This window comes from Pleurodeles waltl, chromosome 10 (assembly GCF_031143425.1).
Source record: "Pleurodeles waltl isolate 20211129_DDA chromosome 10, aPleWal1.hap1.20221129, whole genome shotgun sequence".
Lineage (NCBI taxonomy): Eukaryota > Metazoa > Chordata > Amphibia > Caudata > Salamandridae > Pleurodeles > Pleurodeles waltl.
In genome coordinates this window covers 10,930,600-10,952,955 of record NC_090449.1, presented here as the reverse complement: position 1 = coordinate 10,952,955, position 22,356 = coordinate 10,930,600, and the positions used below count along the sequence as shown (strand labels likewise).

At 48.0% G+C, this 22,356-nt stretch overlaps 1 protein-coding gene across 5 annotated transcripts in view; it reads right to left on the bottom strand.

The window, feature by feature from the left end:
• Positions 1–1,845: 1,845 nt before the first annotated feature.
• Positions 1,846–22,356, bottom strand: part of ITIH6 (inter-alpha-trypsin inhibitor heavy chain family member 6) — a 160,020-nt gene continuing 139,509 nt past the window's right edge. For all 5 annotated transcript variants that reach the window (XM_069209358.1, XM_069209359.1, XM_069209356.1 and 2 more), the window contains 4 exons: positions 21,370–21,414; positions 20,667–20,780; positions 14,831–15,211; positions 1,846–5,331 (listed from right to left, as the gene is read on the bottom strand). In XM_069209358.1, the coding sequence (XP_069065459.1) occupies positions 5,078–5,331; positions 14,831–15,211; positions 20,667–20,780; positions 21,370–21,414 (794 nt within the window). In that variant the 3' untranslated portion in view covers positions 1,846–5,077. The remainder of the gene's footprint in view (positions 5,332–14,830; positions 15,212–20,666; positions 20,781–21,369; positions 21,415–22,356) is intronic.

Below are 22,356 nucleotides of genomic sequence, written 5' to 3'. Positions count from 1 at the left end.
CGTTGGTCAGAATTCCGTCAGGCCCATGATCCTTCCATCTCATTGGCGGGAGTTCGATTCTAAACCATGATCTCTGACTTAGCGTAGTGGGAAACCATTATGTTCAGCTCATATTAGTGGAATTCCTTTTTTGAGGATATAAATCCATCCTGTAATTGGTGCAATTCATTTCTGTGGCTCTCATTAGCTGGAATTACCTGTGGTAAGTTCTATATCATCTACAACTCACTCATACAGAAATGAGTAGAGTGTTTGTCGATAGAAGAAATGTGAGTAAGTCACAGGATCAAGAGAGGAGGAATGGCAAAGGGAACAGAAGAGAATGACACATGGAGGTGGGGATGGAGAGATATGAATGAGTAATGGAGATGCAAGCACAAGATACAAACAAGCCATGGACTTAGGGTGGGAGAGATGTGAATGAGTCAGAGGTTGAGTGGAAGAGATTTGACTAAGTAAGGGTTTGGGTGGGAGAGATGTGAATTAGTAAGGGTCTGGGTGGGAGACATGTGAATGACTCAGAGGTTGGGCGGGAGAGATGTGACTGTGGAAGGATTTGGGTGGAAGAGATGTGAATGTGTAAGGGCTTGGTTGGTTTTGGGTAGGAGGGATGTGAATGAACGAGGTTTGGTGTGAGTAATGTGAATGAGGAAGGATTTGGGTGGGAGAGATGTGAATGAGTAAGGGGTTGGGTGGGAGAGATGTGAATGAGTGAGGTTGGGTGGGAGAGATGTGAATGAAGAAGGATTTGGGTGGGAGAGATGTGAATGAGTAAGGGTTTGGGTGGAAGAGATGTGAATGAGTCAGAGTTTGAGTGGAAGAGATGTGAATGAGTAAGGGTCTGGGTGGGAAAGATGTGAATGAGTCAGAATCTGAGTGGAAGAGATGTGAATGAGTCAGAGTTTGAGTGGAAGACATGTGAATGAGTAAGGGTTTGGGTGGGAGAGATGTTAATGAGTAAGGGTTTGAGTGGAAGAGATGTGAATGAGTCGGAGATTGAGTGGAAGAGAAGTGAATGAGTAAGGGATTGGTTGGGAGAGAAGTGAATGAGCAAGGGTCTGGGTGGAAGAGATGTGAATGAGTAAGGATTTGGGTGGGAGAACTGTGAATGAGTAAGGGTTTGGGTAGGAGAGGTGTGAATGAGTAAGGGTTTGGGTGGCAGAAATGTGAATGAGTGAGGGTTTGGCTGGGAGAGATGTGAATTAGTAAGCGTTTGGGTGGGAGAGAAGTGAATGAGTAAGGGATTGGTTGGGAGAGAAGTGAATGAGCAAGGGTCTGGGTGGAAGAGATGTGAATGAGTAAGGATTTGGGTGGGAGAACTGTGAATGAGTAAGGGTTTGGGTAGGAGAGGTGTGAATGAGTAAGGGTTTGGGTGGCAGAAATGTGAATGAGTGAGGGTTTGGCTGGGAGAGATGTGAATTAGTAAGCGTTTGGGTGGGAGAGAAGTGAATGAGTAAGGGTTGGGTGGAAGAGTTGTGAATGAGTAAGGGTTTTGGTGGAAGAGATGTGAATGAGTAAGGGATTGGGTGGGAGAGATGTGAATGAGTGAGATTGGGTGGGAGAGATGTGAATGAGTAAGGGATTGGATGGGAGAGAGGTGAATAAGCAAGAGTTTTTGTGGGAGAGATGTGAATGAATAAGAGTTTGGAAGAGAGAGATGTGAGTGAGTAAGGGTTTGGGTTGAAGAAATGTGAATGAGTAAGGGTTTGGGTTGAAGAGATGTGAATTGGTAAGAGTTTGGGTGGGAGAGATGTGAATGAGTACGGGTCTGGCCGGAACTGACATGAAAGAGTAAGTGTTTGGGAGGAAGAGATGTGAGCAATGAGTTGGGATATATGTGAATCAGTCATGAGCTAGGATGGGAAATATGTGAGTCAGTCATATATCGGGATGGGATAGATGTCAGTCAGTCATGATTTGGGGTATGATAGATAAGAATCAGTCATGAGTTGGGGTAGGATGGGATAGGTGTGAATCAGTCATGAGTTGGGATGGGAGAGATGTGAATCAGTCATGAATTGGGATGGGATAGATGTCAGTCAGTCATGATTTGGGGTAGGATGGGATGGATGAGAATCAGTCATAAATTGGGGTAGGATGGGATAGATGTGAATCAGTCGTGAGTTGGGATGGGAGAAATGAGAATCAGTCATGAGTAGGGATGGAATAGATGTGAATCAGTCATGCGTTGGGGTAGGATGGGATAGGTGTCAATCAGTCATAAGTTGGGGTGGGATGGGATAGATGTCAATCAGTCATTAGCTGGCATGGGAGAGATGTGAAGCAGTCATGAGTTGGTGTGGGACGGATAGATGTCAATCAGTCATGAGTTGGGGTGGGATAGATGTCAATCAGTCATGAGTTGGGATGGGATGATAGAGGTCAATCAGTCATGAGTTGTGGTGGGATGGGAGAGATATCAATCAGTCATGAGTTGGGTGGGACGGGAGAGATGTGAATCAGTCATGAGTTGGGGTGGGATGGGATAGATGTCAATCAGTCATGAGTAGGGATGGAATAGATGTGAATCAGTCATGCATTGGGGTAGGATGGAATAGGTGTCAATCAGTCATAAGTTGGGGTGGGAGAGACGAGAATCAGTCATGGGGTGGGATGGGAGAGATGAGAATCAGTCATGGGCTCGGATGGGAGAGATGAGAATCAGTTATGGGCTGGGATGGGAGAGATGTCAATCAGTCATGGGTTGGGATGGAAGAGAGATGGGAGAGATGAGAGTCAGTCATGAGTTGGTATGGGAGAGATGTCAATCAGTCATGAGTTGGGGTGGGATGGGAGAGATGTCAATCAGTCATGAGTTGTGGCGGGATGGGATGGATGTGAATCAGTCATGAGTTGGGGTGGGATAGGAGAGATGTGAATCAGTCATGAGTTGGGATGGGAGAGATGGATATCAGTCATGAGTTGGGATGGGAGAGATGTCAAACAGTCATGAGATGGGGTAGGATGGGATAGATGTGAATCAGACATGAGTTGGGATGGGAGAGATGAGAATCAGTCATGAGTTGGGATGGGAGAGATGTCAATCAGTCATGGGTTGGGATGGAAGAGAGATGGGAGAGATGAGAGTCAGTCATGAGTTGGTATGGGAGAGATGTCAATCAGTCATGAGTTGGGGTGGGATGGGAGAGATGTCAATCAGTCATGAGTTGTGGCGGGATGGGATGGATGTGAATCAGTCATGAGTTGGGGTGGGATAGGAGAGATGTGAATCAGTCATGAGTTGGGATGGGAGAGATGGATATCAGTCATGAGTTGGGATGGGAGAGATGTCAAACAGTCATGAGATGGGGTAGGATGGGATAGATGTGAATCAGTCATGAGTTGGGATGGGAGAGATGTGAATCAGTCATGAATTGGGATGGGAGAGTTGGGAATCAGGCATGGGCTGGGATGGGGGAGATGTCAATCAGTCATGAGTTGGGGCGGGATGGGATAGATGTGAATCAGTCATGAGTTGGGGTGGGATAGGAGAGATGTGAATCAGTCATGAGTTGGGATGGGAGAGATGAGAATCAGTCATGAGTTGGGATGGGAGAGATGTCAAACAGTCATGAGATAGGGTAGGATGGGATAGATGTGAATCAGTCATGAGTTGGGATGGGAGAGATGTGAATCAGTCATGAATTGGGATGGGATAGATGTCAGTCAGTCATGAGTTGGGGTAGGATGGGAGAGATGTGAATCAGACATGAGTTGGGATGGGGGGATGAGAATCAGTCATGAGTTGGGATGGGAGAGATGTCAATCAGTCATGGGTTGGGATGGAAGAGAGATGGGAGAGATGAGAGTCAGTCATGAGTTGGTATGGGAGAGATGTGAATCAGTTATGAGTTGGGGTGGGATGGGAGAGATGTGAATCAGTCATGAGTTGGGGTGTGATAGGAGAGATGTGAATCAGTCATGAGTTGGGATGGGAGAGATGGATATCAGGCATGGGCTGGGATGGGGGAGATGTCAATCAGTCATGAGTTGGGGCGGGATGGGATAGATGTGAATCAGTCATGAGTTGGGGTGGGATAGGAGAGATGTGAATCAGTCATGAGTTGGGATGGGAGAGATGAGAATCAGTCATGAGTTGGGATGGGAGAGATGTCAAACAGTCATGAGTTGGGGTAGGATGGGATAGATGTTAATCAGTCATGAGTTGGGATGGGAGAGATGAGAATCAGTCATGAGTTGGGATGGGAGAGATGTCAAACAGTCATGAGTTGGGGTAGGATGGGATAGATGTGAATCAGTCATGAGTTGGGATGGGAGAGATGAGAATCAGTCATGAGTTCGGATGGGAGGGATGTCAAACAGTCATGAGTTGGGGTAGGATGGGATAGATGTGAATCAGACATGAGTTGGGATGGGAGAGATGAGAATCAGTCATGAGTTGGGATGGGAGAGATGAGAATCAGTCATGAGTTGGGATGGGAGAGATAGGAATCAGGCATGGGCTGGGATGGGGGAGTTGTCAATCAGGCATGAGTTGGGTTGGGATGGGAGAGATGAGAATCAGACATGAGTTGGGATGGGAGAGATGAGAATCAGTCATGAGTTGGGATGGGAGGGATGTCAATCAGTCATGAGTTGGGGTAGGGTGGAATAGATGTGAATCAGACGTGAGTTGGGATGGGAGAGATGAGAATCAGTCATGAGTTGGGATGGGAGAGATGGGAATCAGGCATGGGCTGGGATGGGGGAGATGTCAATCAGTCATGACTTGGGGATGCTAGAGGTTGTATATCCCGGGCAGGGTATGTCCCACTTTAACCTTGTGAGAAACATATTACTGTGCTGTAGGACTCAAGGAGTGATATTGGGTCCAGCAGGGTGTTCTGGGATCCCCACCGTGGAGCTATAGGGTATATCACCCCGTTCTCTGTAGCACGGGTTGTGCCAGGGGGGAGGCGGCCCTCACTCCTTTGGACCCGGGAGAGGTGCACATCTGCACTGTACGCTTCTAGCCAGCCCTTGCAGCTTGGAGGAGACCTGCAGACTCCCAGCCCTGTCACTCACCCTGTCCAAGGCCAGGGCGGCCACAGCTGGCGCGGAGCCGCCCCAGGGCACCCTACATGTCCAACAGGTGAGGGGCCAGGTAGCTGCTGTACGCGCCGTCCAGGATCGCCTCCACGTCGCCGTGCTTCACCAGCCAGCAGTGGCCCTCATGGGAGTGAGAGCTGGAGTCCTTCAGCACTTTGGTTACCAATGTCACGGGCACTGCCATGTTGTTCCTCTGCAGGGCTCCTGTCGCTGCAGTACTGCCCTCAGGGTGGTCCTCTGTGCTGCCTTTGGTGATGTGCATGTCAGCACTCTGGAACTGACCTGGAAGAAAGCACAGGTGTCAGGCTGGGCTCCTCTGCTCTTTGAAGCACCTCCCACCTGTGGGAACACCAGCATTGGCCAAGTTCAGAGAACATTGGTCACCGGTAACAGCGGCCTCCTACGCTGGCATCTGAGATAGAGTAGAGGGGTGGAGGGCACTTCTCAGCAGCGTGTGATACTATGCAAGATGCCAGCACTGGGCAATATTTACTGACCTACATCTCACCCTAGGGATCAGGGATAGTGACCATCTCCAGGTGAGCAGCTCTTGGAGGAACAGAAGGACCTTGTGCAGTGACCTCAACCCTTGACCTCACTGACAGAAGCTCCAGGGGTGTTTAAATTACTTCCAGGGCCACTGGGATTATGCAGCAAGAGAGGGCCAAACTATGCTGAAGGGTTGAGTAAATTATGCGGCAAGAAAAGGCAAATGATGCAGCACATTTTGTAATAGTATTAGATCATTATTTCATTTTCTATCTTGATTTCACTATCTGGGCCTTTGTTGCACCACATTAGTACCATTTTAACACCCAAATACATTAATACGGAACAGAAAGGTGACCAGTCAAGCTTTGCAAAGGGCCGCCCACTGCGCGGCAACACGTGATGCTGCATTTATAGTAACTTTTGAACTGTTTGAGCTAGAAACAATTTTTGGTTAAAATCTGCATATTACACATCAGATGATGGATTATGTAGCAAATGTGGCAAAACTATAATTATGGATAAATTGCTGCGGCCGCACATTTGCATAATTCCAGTGGCCCTGGTTACTTCCCAGAGGAGTGCTGGAGGAGCACACAGAAGGTTTAACCAAACCCTAGGAAAGGGTTGGTGCTGCTCCTAGCTATGATGGAGGAGAGATCTTTCTTACCTGGATCCCTAGGAGCAGTGACCGCTGACCCTCACGATAAGTCACTTCTATCTTCCATAGCTGGCATCTTCCGCTCCCACCTGTGTGCAGCCCTGTGTTGTGCTGATGTGTCGTGTGGTGGCCCTGTGTTGTGCCGATGCGTCGTGTGGTGGCCCTGTGTTGTGCCGATGAGTCGTGTGGTGGCCCTGTGTTGTGCAGATGTGTCGTGTGGTGGCCCTGTGTTGTGCAGATGTGTTGTGTGGTGGCCCTGTGTTGTGCCAATGTGTTCTGTGGTGGCCCTGTGTTGTGTCGACGTGTCGTGTGGTGGCCCTGTGTGGGCCGATGTGTCGTGTGGTGGCCCTGTGTTGTGCAGATGTGTCGTGTGGTAGCCCTGTGTTGTGCAGATGTGTCGTGTGGTGGCCCTTTGGTGGTGACATACCCGGGGCTCACGTGGGCCATGAGTGGTGTATTGTGAGGACTCACTAGCTGTTGTACAAGATGGCAGTTTGTTTGTTCCCCACTCACAATCCAGGTCTTCCACTTGATATAATCTGCTCTGATCATTCTAGCTGCCAGTCATTCTCATCCTTCCCTCGGCCTGAGCAGCTGGACAGCCCCAATCCCACCCTCCGTCACTGTAAGAGGTTGGAAAAGGTTGTCAGAGAAGGAGCTTTGTAACTAATCCCATCTTTGACTCTGTGACATGGAAAGCAGCTCTTCCCACCTCACGTCTGGTGGATCATTTCTAGACACTCTTGTACACTCTGTGGCAGGTACTTCAGCTCCTGTTCAGCAGATATCGAAGGAGGCTCCACTCCAGTCCCCAAGTTATCGCACGTGGCGACTGAACGCAGCTGGCATCGAGCCTTTAACCCTAACATCAAGACCAAGTGGACCACGTTGAACTGTGACTACTAATACACCACTTGGAAGGGGAAATTTGCCATCTATTCCACAAACAATCCTTCACTCAGCCAAACCTACAAAAACTAATTTCTTAGTCATAAAAAAATCTTTTGTGATCCACTTGTCCAGGAGTATAGAAAGTCTAATCTGAAAAGTAGCAATTTGGTAATTTTGTTTCTGGATAAAATGGAGGCTCTTCTGTCATTCCTAGATGTATCCTTCTAACTACTGACTGCCCTCCTTCTCACTTGAACCATGTTACTCTACCTACGTACACACCTTGAAATGCTAAGGAACTTTGTGCAAAGCAAGCCCTCGTCCTCCCCATGGGACCCAGTCCCAGCCCCCTACAGAAAGGGTGCCTTGGGCTAGAAGTAGGTTGAGTTACATCCAGTATCAATCTCCCCTCCTCCGAGGCTGTGTTCCAAACATGTTAAAGAGGGGACGCGTCTCCCCACTTCTGAAGATACCGCCTCTGAACCCGGAGCTCCTGTCCAGGGACAGACCTCTTCACATCTCAGTCACCTACTGGAGAAAAAGCCCTACCACAGCTCTCTAGGTCTGTGACTAGTAACTGATTCATAGACTCTCCTCAGAAGGGCTTCTGTCCAGTGACAGACCTCTTCACATCTCAGTCACCTACTGGAGAAAAAGCCCTACCACAGCTCTCTAGGTCTGTGACTAGTAACTCATTCATAGACTCTCCTCAGAAGGGCTTCTGTCCAGTGACAGACCTCTTCACGTATCAGTCACCTACTGGAGAAAAAGCCCTACCACAGCTCTCTAGGTCTGTGACTGGTAACTCATTCATAGACTCTCCTCAGAAGGGCTTCTGTCCAGTGACAGACCTCTTCACGTATCAGTCACCTACTGGAGAAAAAGCCCTACCACAGCTCTCCAGGTCTGTGACTGGTAACTCATTCATAGACTCTTCTGAAGGGCTTCTGTCCAGGGACAGACCTCTTCACATCTCAGTCACCTACTGGAGAAAAAGCCCTACCACAGCTCTCTAGGTCTGTGACTAGTAACTCATTCATAGACTCTCCTCAGAAGGGCTTCTGTCCAGTGACAGACCTCTTTCACGTATCAGTCACCTACTGGAGAAAGAGCCCTTCCACAGCTCTCCAGGTCTGTGAGTGGTAACTCATTCACAGACTCTCCTCAGAAGGGCTTCTGTCCAGTGACAGACCTCTTTCACGTATCAGTCACCTACTGGAGAAAGAGCCCTTCCACAGCTCTCCAGGTCTGTGAGTGGTAACTCATTCATAGACTCTTCTGAAGGGCTTCTGTCCAGGGACAGACCTCTTCACGTATCAGTCACCTACTGGAGAAAGAGCCCTACAACAGCTCTCCAGGTCTGTGAGTGGTAACTCATTCATAGACTCTCCTCAGAAGGGCTTCTGTCCAGTGACAGACCTCTTCACGTATCAGTCACCTACTGGAGAAAAAGCCCTACCAAAGCTCTCCAGGTCTGTGACTGGTAACTCATTCATAGACTCTCCTCAGAAGGGCTTCTGTCCAGGGACAGACCTCTTCACGTATCAGTCACCTACTGGAGAAAAAGCCCTACCAAAGCTCTCCAGGTCTGTGACTGGTAACTCATTCATAGACTCTCCTCAGAAGGGCTTCTGTCCAGGGACAGACCTCTTCACGTATCAGTCACCTACTGGAGAAAAAGCCCTACCACAGCTCTCCAGGTCTGTGAGTGGTAACTCATTCATAGACTCTTCTGAAGGGCTTCTGTCCAGGGACAGACCTCTTCACGTATCAGTCACCTACTGGAGAAAGAGCCCTACAACAGCTCTCCAGGTCTGTGAGTGGTAACTCATTCATAGACTCTCCTCAGAAGGGCTTCTGTCCAGTGACAGACCTCTTCACGTATCAGTCACCTACTGGAGAAAAAGCCCTACCACAGCTCTCTAGGTCTGTGAGTGGTAACTCATTCATAGACTCTCCTCAGAAGGGCTTCTGTCCAGTGACAGACCTCTTTCACGTATCAGTCACCTACTGGAGAAAAAGCCCTACAACAGCTCTCCAGGTCTGTGAGTGGTAACTCATTCATAGACTCTTCTGAAGGGCTTCTGTCCAGGGACAGACCTCTTCACGTATCAGTCACCTACTGGAGAAAGAGCCCTACAACAGCTCTCCAGGTCTGTGACTGGTAACTCATTCATAGACTCTTCTGAAGGGCTTCTGTCCAGGGACAGACCTCTTCACATCTCAGTCACCTACTGGAGAAAAAGCCCTACCACAGCTCTCTAGGTCTGTGACCAATAACTCATTCATAGACTCTCCTCAGAAGGGCTTCTGTCCAGTGACAGACCTCTTTCACGTATCAGTCACCTACTGGAGAAAGAGCCCTTCCACAGCTCTCCAGGTCTGTGAGTGGTAACTCATTCACAGACTCTCCTCAGAAGGGCTTCTGTCCAGTGACAGACCTCTTTCACGTATCAGTCACCTACTGGAGAAAGAGCCCTTCCACAGCTCTCCAGGTCTGTGAGTGGTAACTCATTCACAGACTCTCCTCAGAAGGGCTTCTGTCCAGTGACAGACCTCTTTCACGTATCAGTCACCTACTGGAGAAAAAGCCCTACAACAGCTCTCCAGGTCTGTGAGTGGTAACTCATTCATAGACTCTTCTGAAGGGCTTCTGTCCAGGGACAGACCTCTTCACGTATCAGTCACCTACTGGAGAAAGAGCCCTACAACAGCTCTCCAGGTCTGTGAGTGGTAACTCATTCATAGACTCTCCTCAGAAGGGCTTCTGTCCAGTGACAGACCTCTTTCACGTATCAGTCACCTACTGGAGAAAAAGCCCTACAACAGCTCTCCAGGTCTGTGAGTGGTAACTCATTCATAGACTCTTCTGAAGGGCTTCTGTCCAGGGACAGACCTCTTCACGTATCAGTCACCTACTGGAGAAAGAGCCCTACAACAGCTCTCCAGGTCTGTGAGTGGTAACTCATTCATAGACTCTTCTGAAGGGCTTCTGTCCAGGGACAGACCTCTTCACGTATCAGTCACCTACTGGAGAAAAAGCCCTACCACAGCTCTCCAGGTCTGTGAGTGGTAACTCATTCATAGACTCTCCTCAGAAGGGCTTCAGTGCAGAACTCGCTGCTGCTTCAGTAAATGAGGACTTCCAACAAACTGCCACGATTAGAATTCCTGCTGCATTCAGTCTTTTGACTTCTCCATGGCCCCCTAATCTTTGTTTACTCAGCAGGTCCTTCCAATTGAGCCTTCGGGGTTTCAATTCATATCTGCAGACAATACCCAGAGTATTGTCAATGTAAGATGCACCTCGAAAGTGCAATGCTTTAAGAGCAAAACGTCCCTAATACGTAATGGGAACAAGACTTTCCCAGTGAAAGCGCTGAAAACTGGAAGTACACATTAATTTAGCTCTTAGGTTAGCTGAGCACGTGTCCGAGATGTTGACATCCTGCCTGTTGCACATTCAGACCCCATGCCCTGTAGAAAAGATGCAGACACTGAGTAATTTCCCATCCTCTTGTTTGAATCTTTGCAATGCTATTTATTTAGCTTTGCAGTCGTACTTGATTCAAAACCTACAGCTGCTCCAGGAGTATTAAGCCAGGAGTAATAAACTGCAGGAGTAATATCTCCCAAATGTTGGCCTCTTCACCGGCGAAGGAGCACACCCTTTGCATCACTTGGCCTGGACCACAAAGCAATTTCCTCTTCTGAGAGCCCATCTCAAGGTGTCCTCCTTCTGGTGCTTTAAGAAGTGCCAACGCTTATCTTCTGAGGACTCCAACATGCAGCTAAACACGGTGGGCGATGGAGCCCTTTCAATCACAGCGCCAGCTCGATGGATTCCCCTTGTCTTTGTCCCTCCCCGCTGGGCCTGTTTGTTAAAGTTCAGAAAAGCTTTAAAGACCTGGGGCCAGATGTTCTAAGCACTAGTTGCAAAATAGTGGTCGAAATTTGCAACCAGTATTTTGTTTTGTGCGACTGGTGCAGTATTTCGCAAACCGACTTATGTACCAATACGTCGATTCGCAAAATACTGAATCGCACTGGGTTGCAATTCAACATACCTCATGAATATTAAAAAGGTAGCCGCAAATTGCAATTGTGATTCGCTAGGATTCTCTGCCGTCGCAGTGATGGTGGCCTTCTGGAGTCAGCAAACCACCCTGTCTGTGATTGCCTTTAAATAAAGCAATAATTATTTTAAAAGTACATCCTGTTTTCTGAAAAAAATGAAGTTTAATAAACATTTTTTAAGACGAGGCAGTGGTCCAATGGACCACTGCTTAGTCCTAAAAAAATTTTTGTAAATTTTCACAAAGGGGAAGGGGGTCCTTCACATTTGTGAATTGTCTTCCAGTACTTTTCAGTAGTCAGCAAAATGTTAATGTTTTGAGAACGGATTTTGGTAAAAAAAGATGATATATTCCATTACAATTTGCTATTTGGAAGGGACGCCCTCAACACACCCCTTCCAAATAGAGGTTTGGGGCTAGATGTATCATGCATTTTTGCGATTGCAAACGGCCCAACAGGTCATTTGCGATCGCAAAAATGAATTTTGGTATGCATTAATTCCAATTTGTGATTCAGTAACTTGTTACCGAATCGCAAATTGGAATTGCGACTACATTCCGATTCCGTATTAGGAAGGGTCATGGCAAGCTCGTCCCTTCATAATACTGAATTGCAGCGGTATGTGGGAATGTTTTGTGACCCAAATGCTGTCGCAAAACATTTGCATTTTACCGCCTACTTCAAGTAGGTGGTAACCCATTCGGAAACAGGACCCCTTCCCCTTTGTGAATGTATGCGAAAAAATGTTTTAAGGAGCAGGCAGTGGTCCCACGGATTGCTGCATACTCTGAAAAAATTAGAAGAAAACTTTTCATTTTTCTTTTTTAAACACATCCTATTTTCCTTTAAGGAAAACAGGCCGCATTTAAAAGAAATATTGCTTTATTGAAAAGCACTCACAGACGTGGTGGTCTGCTGAGCCCAGCAGGCCACCATCCCTGTGATTATAGCCATTCACAATGGGTTGCAAATTGCGACATACCTTATGATTATTAATGAGGCAGGTCAATTTGCGAGCCCTTGGAAATCGCTAAACGCTAACTCCTGGAGTTTCTTACATTCTAAAATCGATTACCTAATTGCAATTCGCAAAAAATCACAATTTGGTATTCGCTATTGGGAAAATTGATACATCTGACCCGTGGTGTGTAGTCGCAAAACCAAATTAAGATCTGTTAACTTGTTATTGAATCGCAGGTTGGGGCTGGTACACAAAAAAAGGCCAATTTGAGGTTGCAAATGGTCTGATTTTGAGAACTGGACTTTTTGCGACAGCAAAAAGCCACTTTTTGTTGTGGCAGTGTTTGTGCATTTTAGAAATCCTTAGAGTTTAGCGCCTTGGTACCTTAGCAAGGTGACAGAGGACTCTATATAAAACCCGAATACAACGAAAAATACAATTGTTCTAGGGTTACGAATATTTCAGCATCCCTGTTCCTGGAGCAGACCCTGTGGTCTGCATGTCAGGGACCCCAGAGTAATGTCCTCCACATCTGGTTTCTTGGTGGCATTGCCTAGTCCATCCAGGGATCTTCTCTACAACATTTGGTCTCTGAAGCAGACATGGCTGCGTGAGGAGTCGCAGAGCTTATCAAACATTGGGATGTCTCTCCTGTGACCTGTCAGCTCTCATCCCCTTGTCTGTCTCTTGCTGTCCTTTCCATCCTGTACAGGAAGCCCCGAAGAAAGCCAGCGATGAGACCTTCTGTTCTACTTGGTTGGGAATTATAAATTCAAAGATGGCACCCTCTCCTTCCCAGACCCTTGGTCCTTGAGTACAAGTGAATGATGCTCATTTTGAGTTCAGAATCCGTCTGTGTCACAGCTCCAACAGGCGTGCAGCCGGTGCAGGGCACCGGTTACTGCTTTCCTTCAGGCTGGAATCAAGCCCAGGGCCCGAAGAGAAGGCTGGCGCTGCTGCCTCTGCTTGAAGGACGAGGAGCTGGACTGGCCCCCAGCCACGGGAGGATCTTTATGGTGTGAAAGGTAGAGCCAAGACCCAGCTGACTGAGACCTGTGTGTTGGAGAGATCAAAGGGCAGCCTCTCCTGGAGCTCTGGGACCCTGCAGGCCAGGTGACCCACCCAGGCCTGAGATGGAAGAGTCCTGCTTCATGAGATGGTTGAGGACGTACCCAAGCCACAAAGTGTCTGCAGCTCTTACCTGCCGCGTTGGACACTTGCCCCAGCAGCGTGCACCGGGGACTGCGACTTGAGTTGTTTCTGTGAGTGTGGTGCAAAGATCATCGCAGACTCCCAGTGGGAGTGTGAATCACCCATTTGCGAAGATCAACTTTCAGGTGTCCAGACCCTTCAGTTGGCTCGGGCTGGCTGCACAGACCTTAGACGAGGCTTCTTCAAGACTGGAGGCACTGCCTAGCATTTGCCTCTTTCCCAGCAACCTCCTTTCCTTCTCGACTGGAATCCTGGTTTAGTCTTGGGGCTGGTGGGGTTGGTGGGTTCTGTGGGCTTTGGCTTGGTTGCAGGAGGACCACTGGGACCAACAGATGGATCACAGCCCCAAGAGGAGCAGAGTTTCTCCGTCTACTGTTGAAGTCCCCTAAATGGGAATATAAAGTCTAGTAAATATGACCGGACAGGAGTGGATCCCAGGGCAGGTGATTCATCGTTGGAAAAGATTGTGCACTGAGCACCATGTGAAAGTCATTAGAGCCCTTAGCTCGTTAGCTTCTAAAATAACCTCTAGAGTCAAGTCAATCCCACAATGTGATGGGATCTTTGGTTTTTGTTTGTATAATAATTGCAACTGTTTCACGATTTACTGCTGTAAATAGCATCTGTCCTCCTGGTGGCCAGTTAAAATGTGCCATAGTCCAGGCTACCAACCCAACTCTGGATCAAGCCTTGGTTGCTTCACCACACACCCCGAGAATTGTCAAGAACTAAAGATGCACGCTTGGTACCCAGTGACTGAGTAATAAGACCTGAGGCGCTGGGCACTGGAGTAAACCACTGCTGCTCACTATAAAACTGTACATCAGTCCCTGGCCGCCATACTGCCTGGAGGAAAGGCCTGACAGTTTGTACCGTGAACGGACCCTACTCAAGGCAGTACCTCTAATGCACAGCATCTCACATCGCTTATAGAGATATTTTATAAGCTCATCGACTGGACCCACGCCTTCGATTGGAAGTGTGTGTGTGGAATTTACGCATGAGTGACTAGATTATGCACAGATATATGTCATTTACAGCTGTAAGTCAGGCTTACTCCTCCGTTTCGAAGAGAATCTCGAGTTCATTGACACATGTACGTTGCATTCAACTCTGCACTGGAAAAGGGTAGTCTGGGATGTAATTGCACATTTTAGATTTCCCGCCCCCCTCCCCTGGAAGCAGTGTTCTCTTGTGGGGAAATTCCTTACTGTTATCTCGCTAGAGGTTGGTGGCGTTTTATTACTGATCATCGCAGTTGGGACTGGATACAAAGATTTTACCCAGTGTCAGGCACCAATTGTACTTACATTAGGATGTTTTTGTCATTGTTCTCAATGCCCCTAAGGGGCTGGAAGGCTGGAGATGAACAGCCTTGACATGCGAAGAAGATCTAACCTGCTTAAGTGAGAATGAGCTCCTAACCCTCAACCCAAAGCGCCAGGCTAGGCTCACCTTGGAGGAAGCCCGCGCAGCTCGCTTTGACTCACCTAGAAGTCCACGTGTGGAGGCGGAGAGGGCCTCCGCCTTCACCAGGTAGAAGCCCAGGTGGTCCAGCTGCAGGTACGTAGGATGCCGGTAGTGGTGGAAGAGAACCATCAACTCAAGACCACGCCCAATCCAGATGGTGATGTTGGAGGACGGCGACACCTTGATTGCCAGGTTGGGCTTCTTCAGGAGGGTTGGCTGGTCGGTGGGGAGTACCAGGCGGCCTTCACTCTGGAGGGTCACCTGATCCAGGGTGATGTTGATGATGTAATTCACCCGCGGACGGTGAACGAGGATGGTGATGATGTTGAAGTACGTGCGCATACGGTCTTCGTGGCCACTCTTGAAAGGAGCCCCAAGAAGGTGGCCATTGACTGTCACACCTGTAGGAGAAACAAGGTGAGACATTGAGATCCACCGGAGTTTAACCACTAGGATTCTAACAGAGAAGAGGCACCAATTCTGCTACATGACTATACCCAGTGTGTTCTATACAGAATACGTGCCCACTATGCATGCCATCACTAAACACCCAGTGCCCATTCAAGAGAACTTGCCCACTATATACTCCTTCGCTAAACCTCATGTACTCCTACCGAGCTAAGGTGCCCATCTGCACTCCACCACTAACACAGCCTGTGTTCCATCTCTGTTGGTGCCCAATCTGTCCATCCAATATCTTGTTATCAACCATGCCCTGCTCATCCTCATGCTTCTAGGTTGTTTCTACCTTCCACCTTCGATCCTTACCACAGACTTTGTTCCACTGATTGTCCTTCTCAAGCCTGTATTTCCACTCTTCATAACCTGAGATAGAATGCTCCCCTTGAGGGCAGCATGGTGCCACATATGCCCAGTGGTGCAGGAGTGTATGAAGGTTCTACATATGCCCAGCGGTGCAGGAGTGTATGAAGGTGCTACATATGCCCAGTGGTGCAAGAGGGCACCATGGTGCCACAAATTCTCAGTGGTGTCAAAGTACGTGAAGGTGCCACAGATGCCCAGTGGTGGCAGAGTGCGTGAAGGTGCCACACATGCCCAAAGCACTGAAACCACATGGATCTTGTGAAGTTTGGGCGCTGGTGTTGAGGTGCGTCTATTTTCACATACTACATGCAAGAAGTTCACACATGCCGCTGCCCTGAAGAAGAGTCACAGCTGTGACTATCACCCACAGAAGGTACACATTACACGTCTCCCTCAAAGCCGAGAACGCCCAGCCAGCTGGACACTGCCGCCTCACAAAAGAGCCTCATTACTTCACTCCAACCAGGCCATACCCATGTCTGCAGCCCATTCTACCAGTGACCTAATGTCCCTCCCGCTACAGACCAATGTCAGCGTCACTCTCTCCCAGTACATGCTTGCAGTGCAGCAGCAGGTGCCAGTGTCCTTAGATCGAATGACTGACTGTTGGACGTGACCTTTTGCTGGACACGGCTTGGACGGCTGATATAAAGACTGTTCTTTTGACCTTAAACCATATTGTTGATTAAGTAATCCTCAATCAAATGGCGTATGGCAATCCATTTTTTCCTAAGCACATTCAGAAAGATTGAGTGTCTCATGTGGCGCTGTATGCTCACACATGCTGATGATGTTTTTTATTTCATGTTTGCCCTGAGGAAGCCTGTGATAAGGCGAAACGCGTTGGCTGGGCTTGTTTACATGTTTTGAAGAAAGAACAAGATTAAAACGAAAAAAGAAACAGGCCTATTTGTCTAAGGCTTGTTTGCTTTATTGTAAAACCTTCTTTGTGTATATTGTGTTATGCTGCCTCTCATTTGTGTCTACGTGCAGATGCCAGAATCCCCTGTGGGTCCTATTAACATGCTATCTCTGCAGAATCCTCCTCATTGGCTGGTCTACACATGAGCCACCTGTATCATCACACGGACAGTACTTCTGCATGGGCTACGCCATGCACCAGGCAATGGACACGTGCCATATAACAAATAAATAAGATGAACACCCCACTTTTAGGTACCCTTGGCACATGGCTTGTACATGACATTTCTATGCGCCGAGGTCAAACCTTGGTGCATCCGATGGGCGCCTGGATAGAGATCCAACAACTGCTCATTTCACAAAAACAACCAACCCACACAATCCCAGCAGGAATTGCTTTTGGGTCTCCAGTGATAGAGATGGAAGCCCACCCCCTTGGTCCTGGAGGTGAGTTCTGTCTGTTCTGCCACCATCCGCAGTCAACACTTAGCCATGATTGGCAGCTCGGTGTTAATGGTGCCTACTGGTGCAGCTGCATAGAGAGGTGGCCATCCGGGCTCAGATCTGGACAAGTCACAGCCGACAGCGGACAGCCCTTGCCCGGTGAGCCCGACGGGCACCAAGCACACCACGGTCACTGCAAGCACCAGGTGAAGCCTACCTAGCTTTAGTGTTCTTGACAAAGCATGCATGCCCATCAAGTTTTTTGATTTCACTTAATTATGTTAGATTTTTAAAACTTCAGGATTTCATTCACCCTTTGTAGGCGTTTTTGTAGAACAAACTTCACCCTTGAACAAAATTGAATGTTTTCAGGTAAGTATGGAATGACAGGTTGTGATTTCCCCACAAAATTATGCACCAAAATAGAAAACCAGTAAAAAAACACAGAGCATTTGAAGGGGTCATTCTGGACCCACTACAAACCCATGTCGAACCACAACAACCACATGGCTTTGGCCATTAATGCCTCACCCCAGCCAAAATGCATCTAATTTTTGGTCCTCTACATTAACTCCAGAAGTGTCATTCTCTGAACAGACAGAGCAGAGTTTTGAATACTGTTCAGGCAGATCTGTAAGGTCAGCCGGCCCGCGGGCTTCCGGTCCCAGCCCTCAGGAGCGGGTCTATGGTGGTGGACCCCCCCACTCGTCAGTCTATCAAGGCAGTTTGAAGGGTTATAAAAAGGAACCCTTCTTTCATATCAAACCGTGATGATGATATCTAAAACACAGACAGCAAAAACATCTTTTGAAAAAAAAAACAGACTACCAAAATCTCAACCTTCTATATAGATCTTGCCACAACAATTTCAGCCTGCCACTGATCACCCTATCAAGGGCACGCCTCCTTACGGAGTCCACTGATCACCCTATCAAGGGCACGCCTCCTTATGGAGTCCACTGATCACTCGATCAAAAGCACGCCTCCTTATGGAGTCCACTGATCACCCTATCAAGGGCACGCCTCCTCATGGAGTCCACTGATCACCCTATCAAGGACAGGCCTCCTCATGGAGTCCACTGATCGCCCTATAAAGGGCACGCATCCTCATGGAGTCAACTGATCACCCTATCAAGGGTAAGCCTCTTCATGGATTCCACCGATCACCCTATCAAAAGCATGCCTCCTTATGGAGTCCACTGATCACCCTATCAAGGGCACGCCTGCTCATGGAGTCCACCAATCACCTTCTCAAAGGCACGCCTCCTTATGGAGTCCACTGATCACCCTATCAAGGGCACGCCTCCTCATGGAGTTAAAATAGTACATTAACCCAGTCCCAAAAGATTTGGGAGGTGAGTTTAACTGGCTTTAAGAAATAAATGCAGGTCTAAGTTTTAAAGATATTTCTGTATGGTTAGGCAGCCTATATTTTGAAGCCTGTGTTTTTTCAAAATATGTTTTTGAAGTTTATGTTTTAATGTCAAATAAAAAAGATGTTCTAAAGCCTGGGAATTCCCAGCCTTCACCCAGCGAGGATCTGTAATCTTGTGACCACTCTGCCCTTAATGGATCTTTCTTCGTGCACAACAGCATTGTGACATGACGCGCCTAGAAGCCAGCAATAATGCTGTGATGCGGATTATAGTGAACTTCTGTAAGTGTTTCATTATAATGCAGGGCAGAAGGGAATAAAACTTAAGTTAAGAGCCCTTAATACTAATAATGGGAACATTTCATTAAGTAGTATTCTTAAAGATCCCAAGGGCCTTCTCCAATCAGTTTGGACAGTTCCAGTTGACCTCAGAGTATAAAAAGATACTCTTTCAGGTTGATCCAGTGTAGCCTTTTTAATTACCCAAGGGACAATTTTCAGGGGTTTGGAGGATGTCCAGATGTTAAGGACACTTTCTTTGCCACCATTAGGTTCTCGTAGCCACATGTATGACCTGACGTATAGACTTATTCTTCAGGAGTCCACTGAAGGTCATGTTCTTGGCTGAGCATCCAATGTCGCTGCCTAGAACCTGTTTGCCTGAAGTGGTAGTTCATTTCCAGCAGTGTATATTTGGACATTTCAGGAGGATATGAAGAATGTTTGAATATGGTTTTATACACCAACACTAGGGCCCTCATTATGTACTTGGCGGTGTGGGCCGCTATTCCAGCGGTAACGGGAAATTACGCAAACCGGCATGGCGGGCCACACCGCCACATAATGAACCGATGGAGGGCCGCCATATGCGGCCCTCACTCACCGCCAGACTGCCTCCGACAGGCAGCCTGGCGGTGGACGGCATCATTATCCGACAGGGCAGCGCTGCTGCCCCTTGGATAATGATCCCAAATCCCCCAGCCAAACCCGACAGGGAAAGGCTGGCAGAAGGGGTGCTCTGGGCCCCCCCCAGGGGCCCTTGCACTGCCCATGCACTAGGCATGGGCAGTGCAGGGGCCCCCGTGCAGTGCCCTGTCGCGCAGGTCACTGCCCGATTTACAGGCAGTGATCTGCACGACAGGTGCAGCTGCACCTGCCGCACAGAGGAATTGACGGCGGCTCCAATGTCTCGGCCAGGCATTCTGCTGGGCTGGCGGGCGGAAACAATGTTTCCACCTGCCGGCCCAGCAGAATGTCCATTATACGTCCGGTGGGGCTCCAGGGGGGATGGCGGTCACTGGAAAGACCGCCAGCATGAACACGGCGGTGTAAACTGCCGTGTTCATAATGACCCCCTAAGAATGCTGCATTACAATTAGGCTTTCTCACTGGTACATACAGACAGAACATCATCTATTTTGCTGTCTGGATTTATTTTTAAACATGGATGAAACCATGACATGAGTATTGTTAGAATAATTTTCAATCCTGCCACCAGAGGCTGCCAGGCCAAGAGCTGTGCAGGGTGGTAGGCTGGGTGGTTTGAAAGTGAGGAATGTCTCCTAATGAAACGTAAGAGGTGGAGACGTGAACCTGTGTGGACCACAGAGCCCTTGTTTGTTGTCGATGAGTACTGGTCGCATTAAAATCCACCATGCATTCAAGAATAAGTGTACATTTCTTGTCTAAGGAATTGCAGAAATATACCAGTTTCAGCTCAATGTTTGCACTAAACCCAAAATAAGTGTGGGAAACACAGACGGAAATGTCAACAAATAAATTCCATAAAACTTGAAGTGCTACCAATAAAGCAACTCTTGACAGATACCTGAAAGGTCTAATGCTTGAGATGGTTTATGATCCAAATATGTTCTGCTAAAACTGGAGCCCATATCGGCCTACAGTTCATCTGCCCATCTTACCTCCAGCTGACTCCAAGTTTTGTCAAGTTGACCAAGTGGCTGCCGTGTAGTCACAATGGTTGTCAGGAGTCTGGTGCTCATAGTTGTGGTGTATTAGATGTGGGTGTCCATGCTTACATCTTGTGTGAAGTCTTTGTTAAGCAGCATGGCTTTATTGGTGAGGTTGTGAGTACATATAGGGGAGACATGAGTGCATACACAACTTACATCTATACAAGACCTCATAACGTCAGAACCCACCGCAATATTATACGTCTGGTAGCGACCACTGGTAACTGGGGCAGGGCCTGTGCACCGTGCTCATAACCCCGGCGCCTCTACGCCTGCAGACACAGTTCACCTGGTGGTGTACGTAGGACAGGTGTGTACCTGCGATAGGGTCAGACAAAAGCCTCAGGATGTCCCCCGGGCGCCCGTCCACCGTGAAGCACAGCTTGTCCTCTGAGGAGGGCAGCCTCACCACGAAGTGTGGGTCACCGTCAGCTGAAAGAACAAGAGAACCAGAGTCACTCTGAGAACTGGGGAGTCTCGGCATCTCTGACTGATGCATGCGTAAAGAAACTATGGGGCATAAGGAAACTGGCTCTGCACTCAGTGCAGCGACACTTTTCTTGCACCCATTAGTGTCCCCCTACAGCACCATGTGTGCCCTGTATTTAAAATACAGCGTACGATGGCGCAGGGTAGGAGGCAATATCGTCAAAGCTTTTGAGGCTATTGATATACTGTGCAGGGTTAGTACAAAAATGTTGGTGCGAACCCTGAATAGTACATAGGGGCAATTGTAACCAATTGTGTGCCCCCTTTTAATACCTGCTCTCAGCAGGCGTTAAAAGTAGCTAAAAAAATGATGCAGTGAAATCCCTTAGATTTATTTGTACCAGTTTTGTGATCCACCTAAAGGGGAAACGCCCCTTTTGCATACATTATGCATGGTGCATGCATAATGTGGCGCAAATGGTTCCAAAGTGGTGCAATGCATGCATTGCGCTACTTTATAAATATGACATGGCGATTTTTGGAGCCTAACGCCATATTAGCGTACAAAAATTACACTAATGTGGTGCCTTACCTGAGGACGTAAAGGTCTGCGCTCCAGCAGATCCGATGACGTAATCTAGAACACAAGAGGAGAAGCATGGTGACCTCTCTGACCAAATGACCAAAAGCATAGCCCATAAGCAACTGCCCCACCACCCCAAGCATACATCCGCTTCTTTGGCCTACAAAGACTTAATGACCCAAACACTCAAAGCTTCAAGACCCTCCTGGGGCTCTCGCTGGTCCATCACTGTTGTTCGTTCTGGATTCATAAACGCCCAATCAACGAGCAAGTGTCCCATCCTCAGACCTACGGCAACTGCTTGGAGCTGTCCTCCCTTGGGTTACCCACTGGAGTCCTGTGATTTTTCAAGTAGCTTGTTATGATGCAACTCAGTACCTGTCTACATAGGGGGCACAGCGCCTTGAGACCCTCACAGGTGATTTACTGCACTTTATAAATCCTGATTGATTGATTGGTTTGAGAAGATCCTTCCATGGAAATAACTCTCTGATTAATCATGACGTGCCTTGATTTACATGTGGCTTTGATATCACCTAAGCATTAACATTATAATGCATGGCACCCGCTCTGCAAATACTTTTTGCTAGTGTGGAGGCATTGAGGAAGGAGGTTGGAGTGACATCGCTGGATAAATCTAAATTCCAAAAATAACTTTCGGATGCACAGAAGGAGCGGTCCTTGGGAACCCTTATTCTGGTGGGACCTTGTTCAGGCTGCGGAAGATCTGCCTTGCATCCCGGCTTGGATTAAGGGTCATCATTTTCAAAAAGACTGCTAAGTTCTCATGGTGGAAAGGTTTCCTAGAGCAAGAAGTTATATATTTATGGCCATCTAGAAAATCTTGGATGAGCATTTACAGCAGCCAAGTGGCCTCAATGGAAGTGAACCGTTAAGGTTTGGCCAACAAAGGAAGTTAATATTGTGCCTTTCTGATAAGGTCCTTAGCTGCCTGCATCAGATGGGCAGCCTCTTCTTCAGGAACTCAAACAGTCT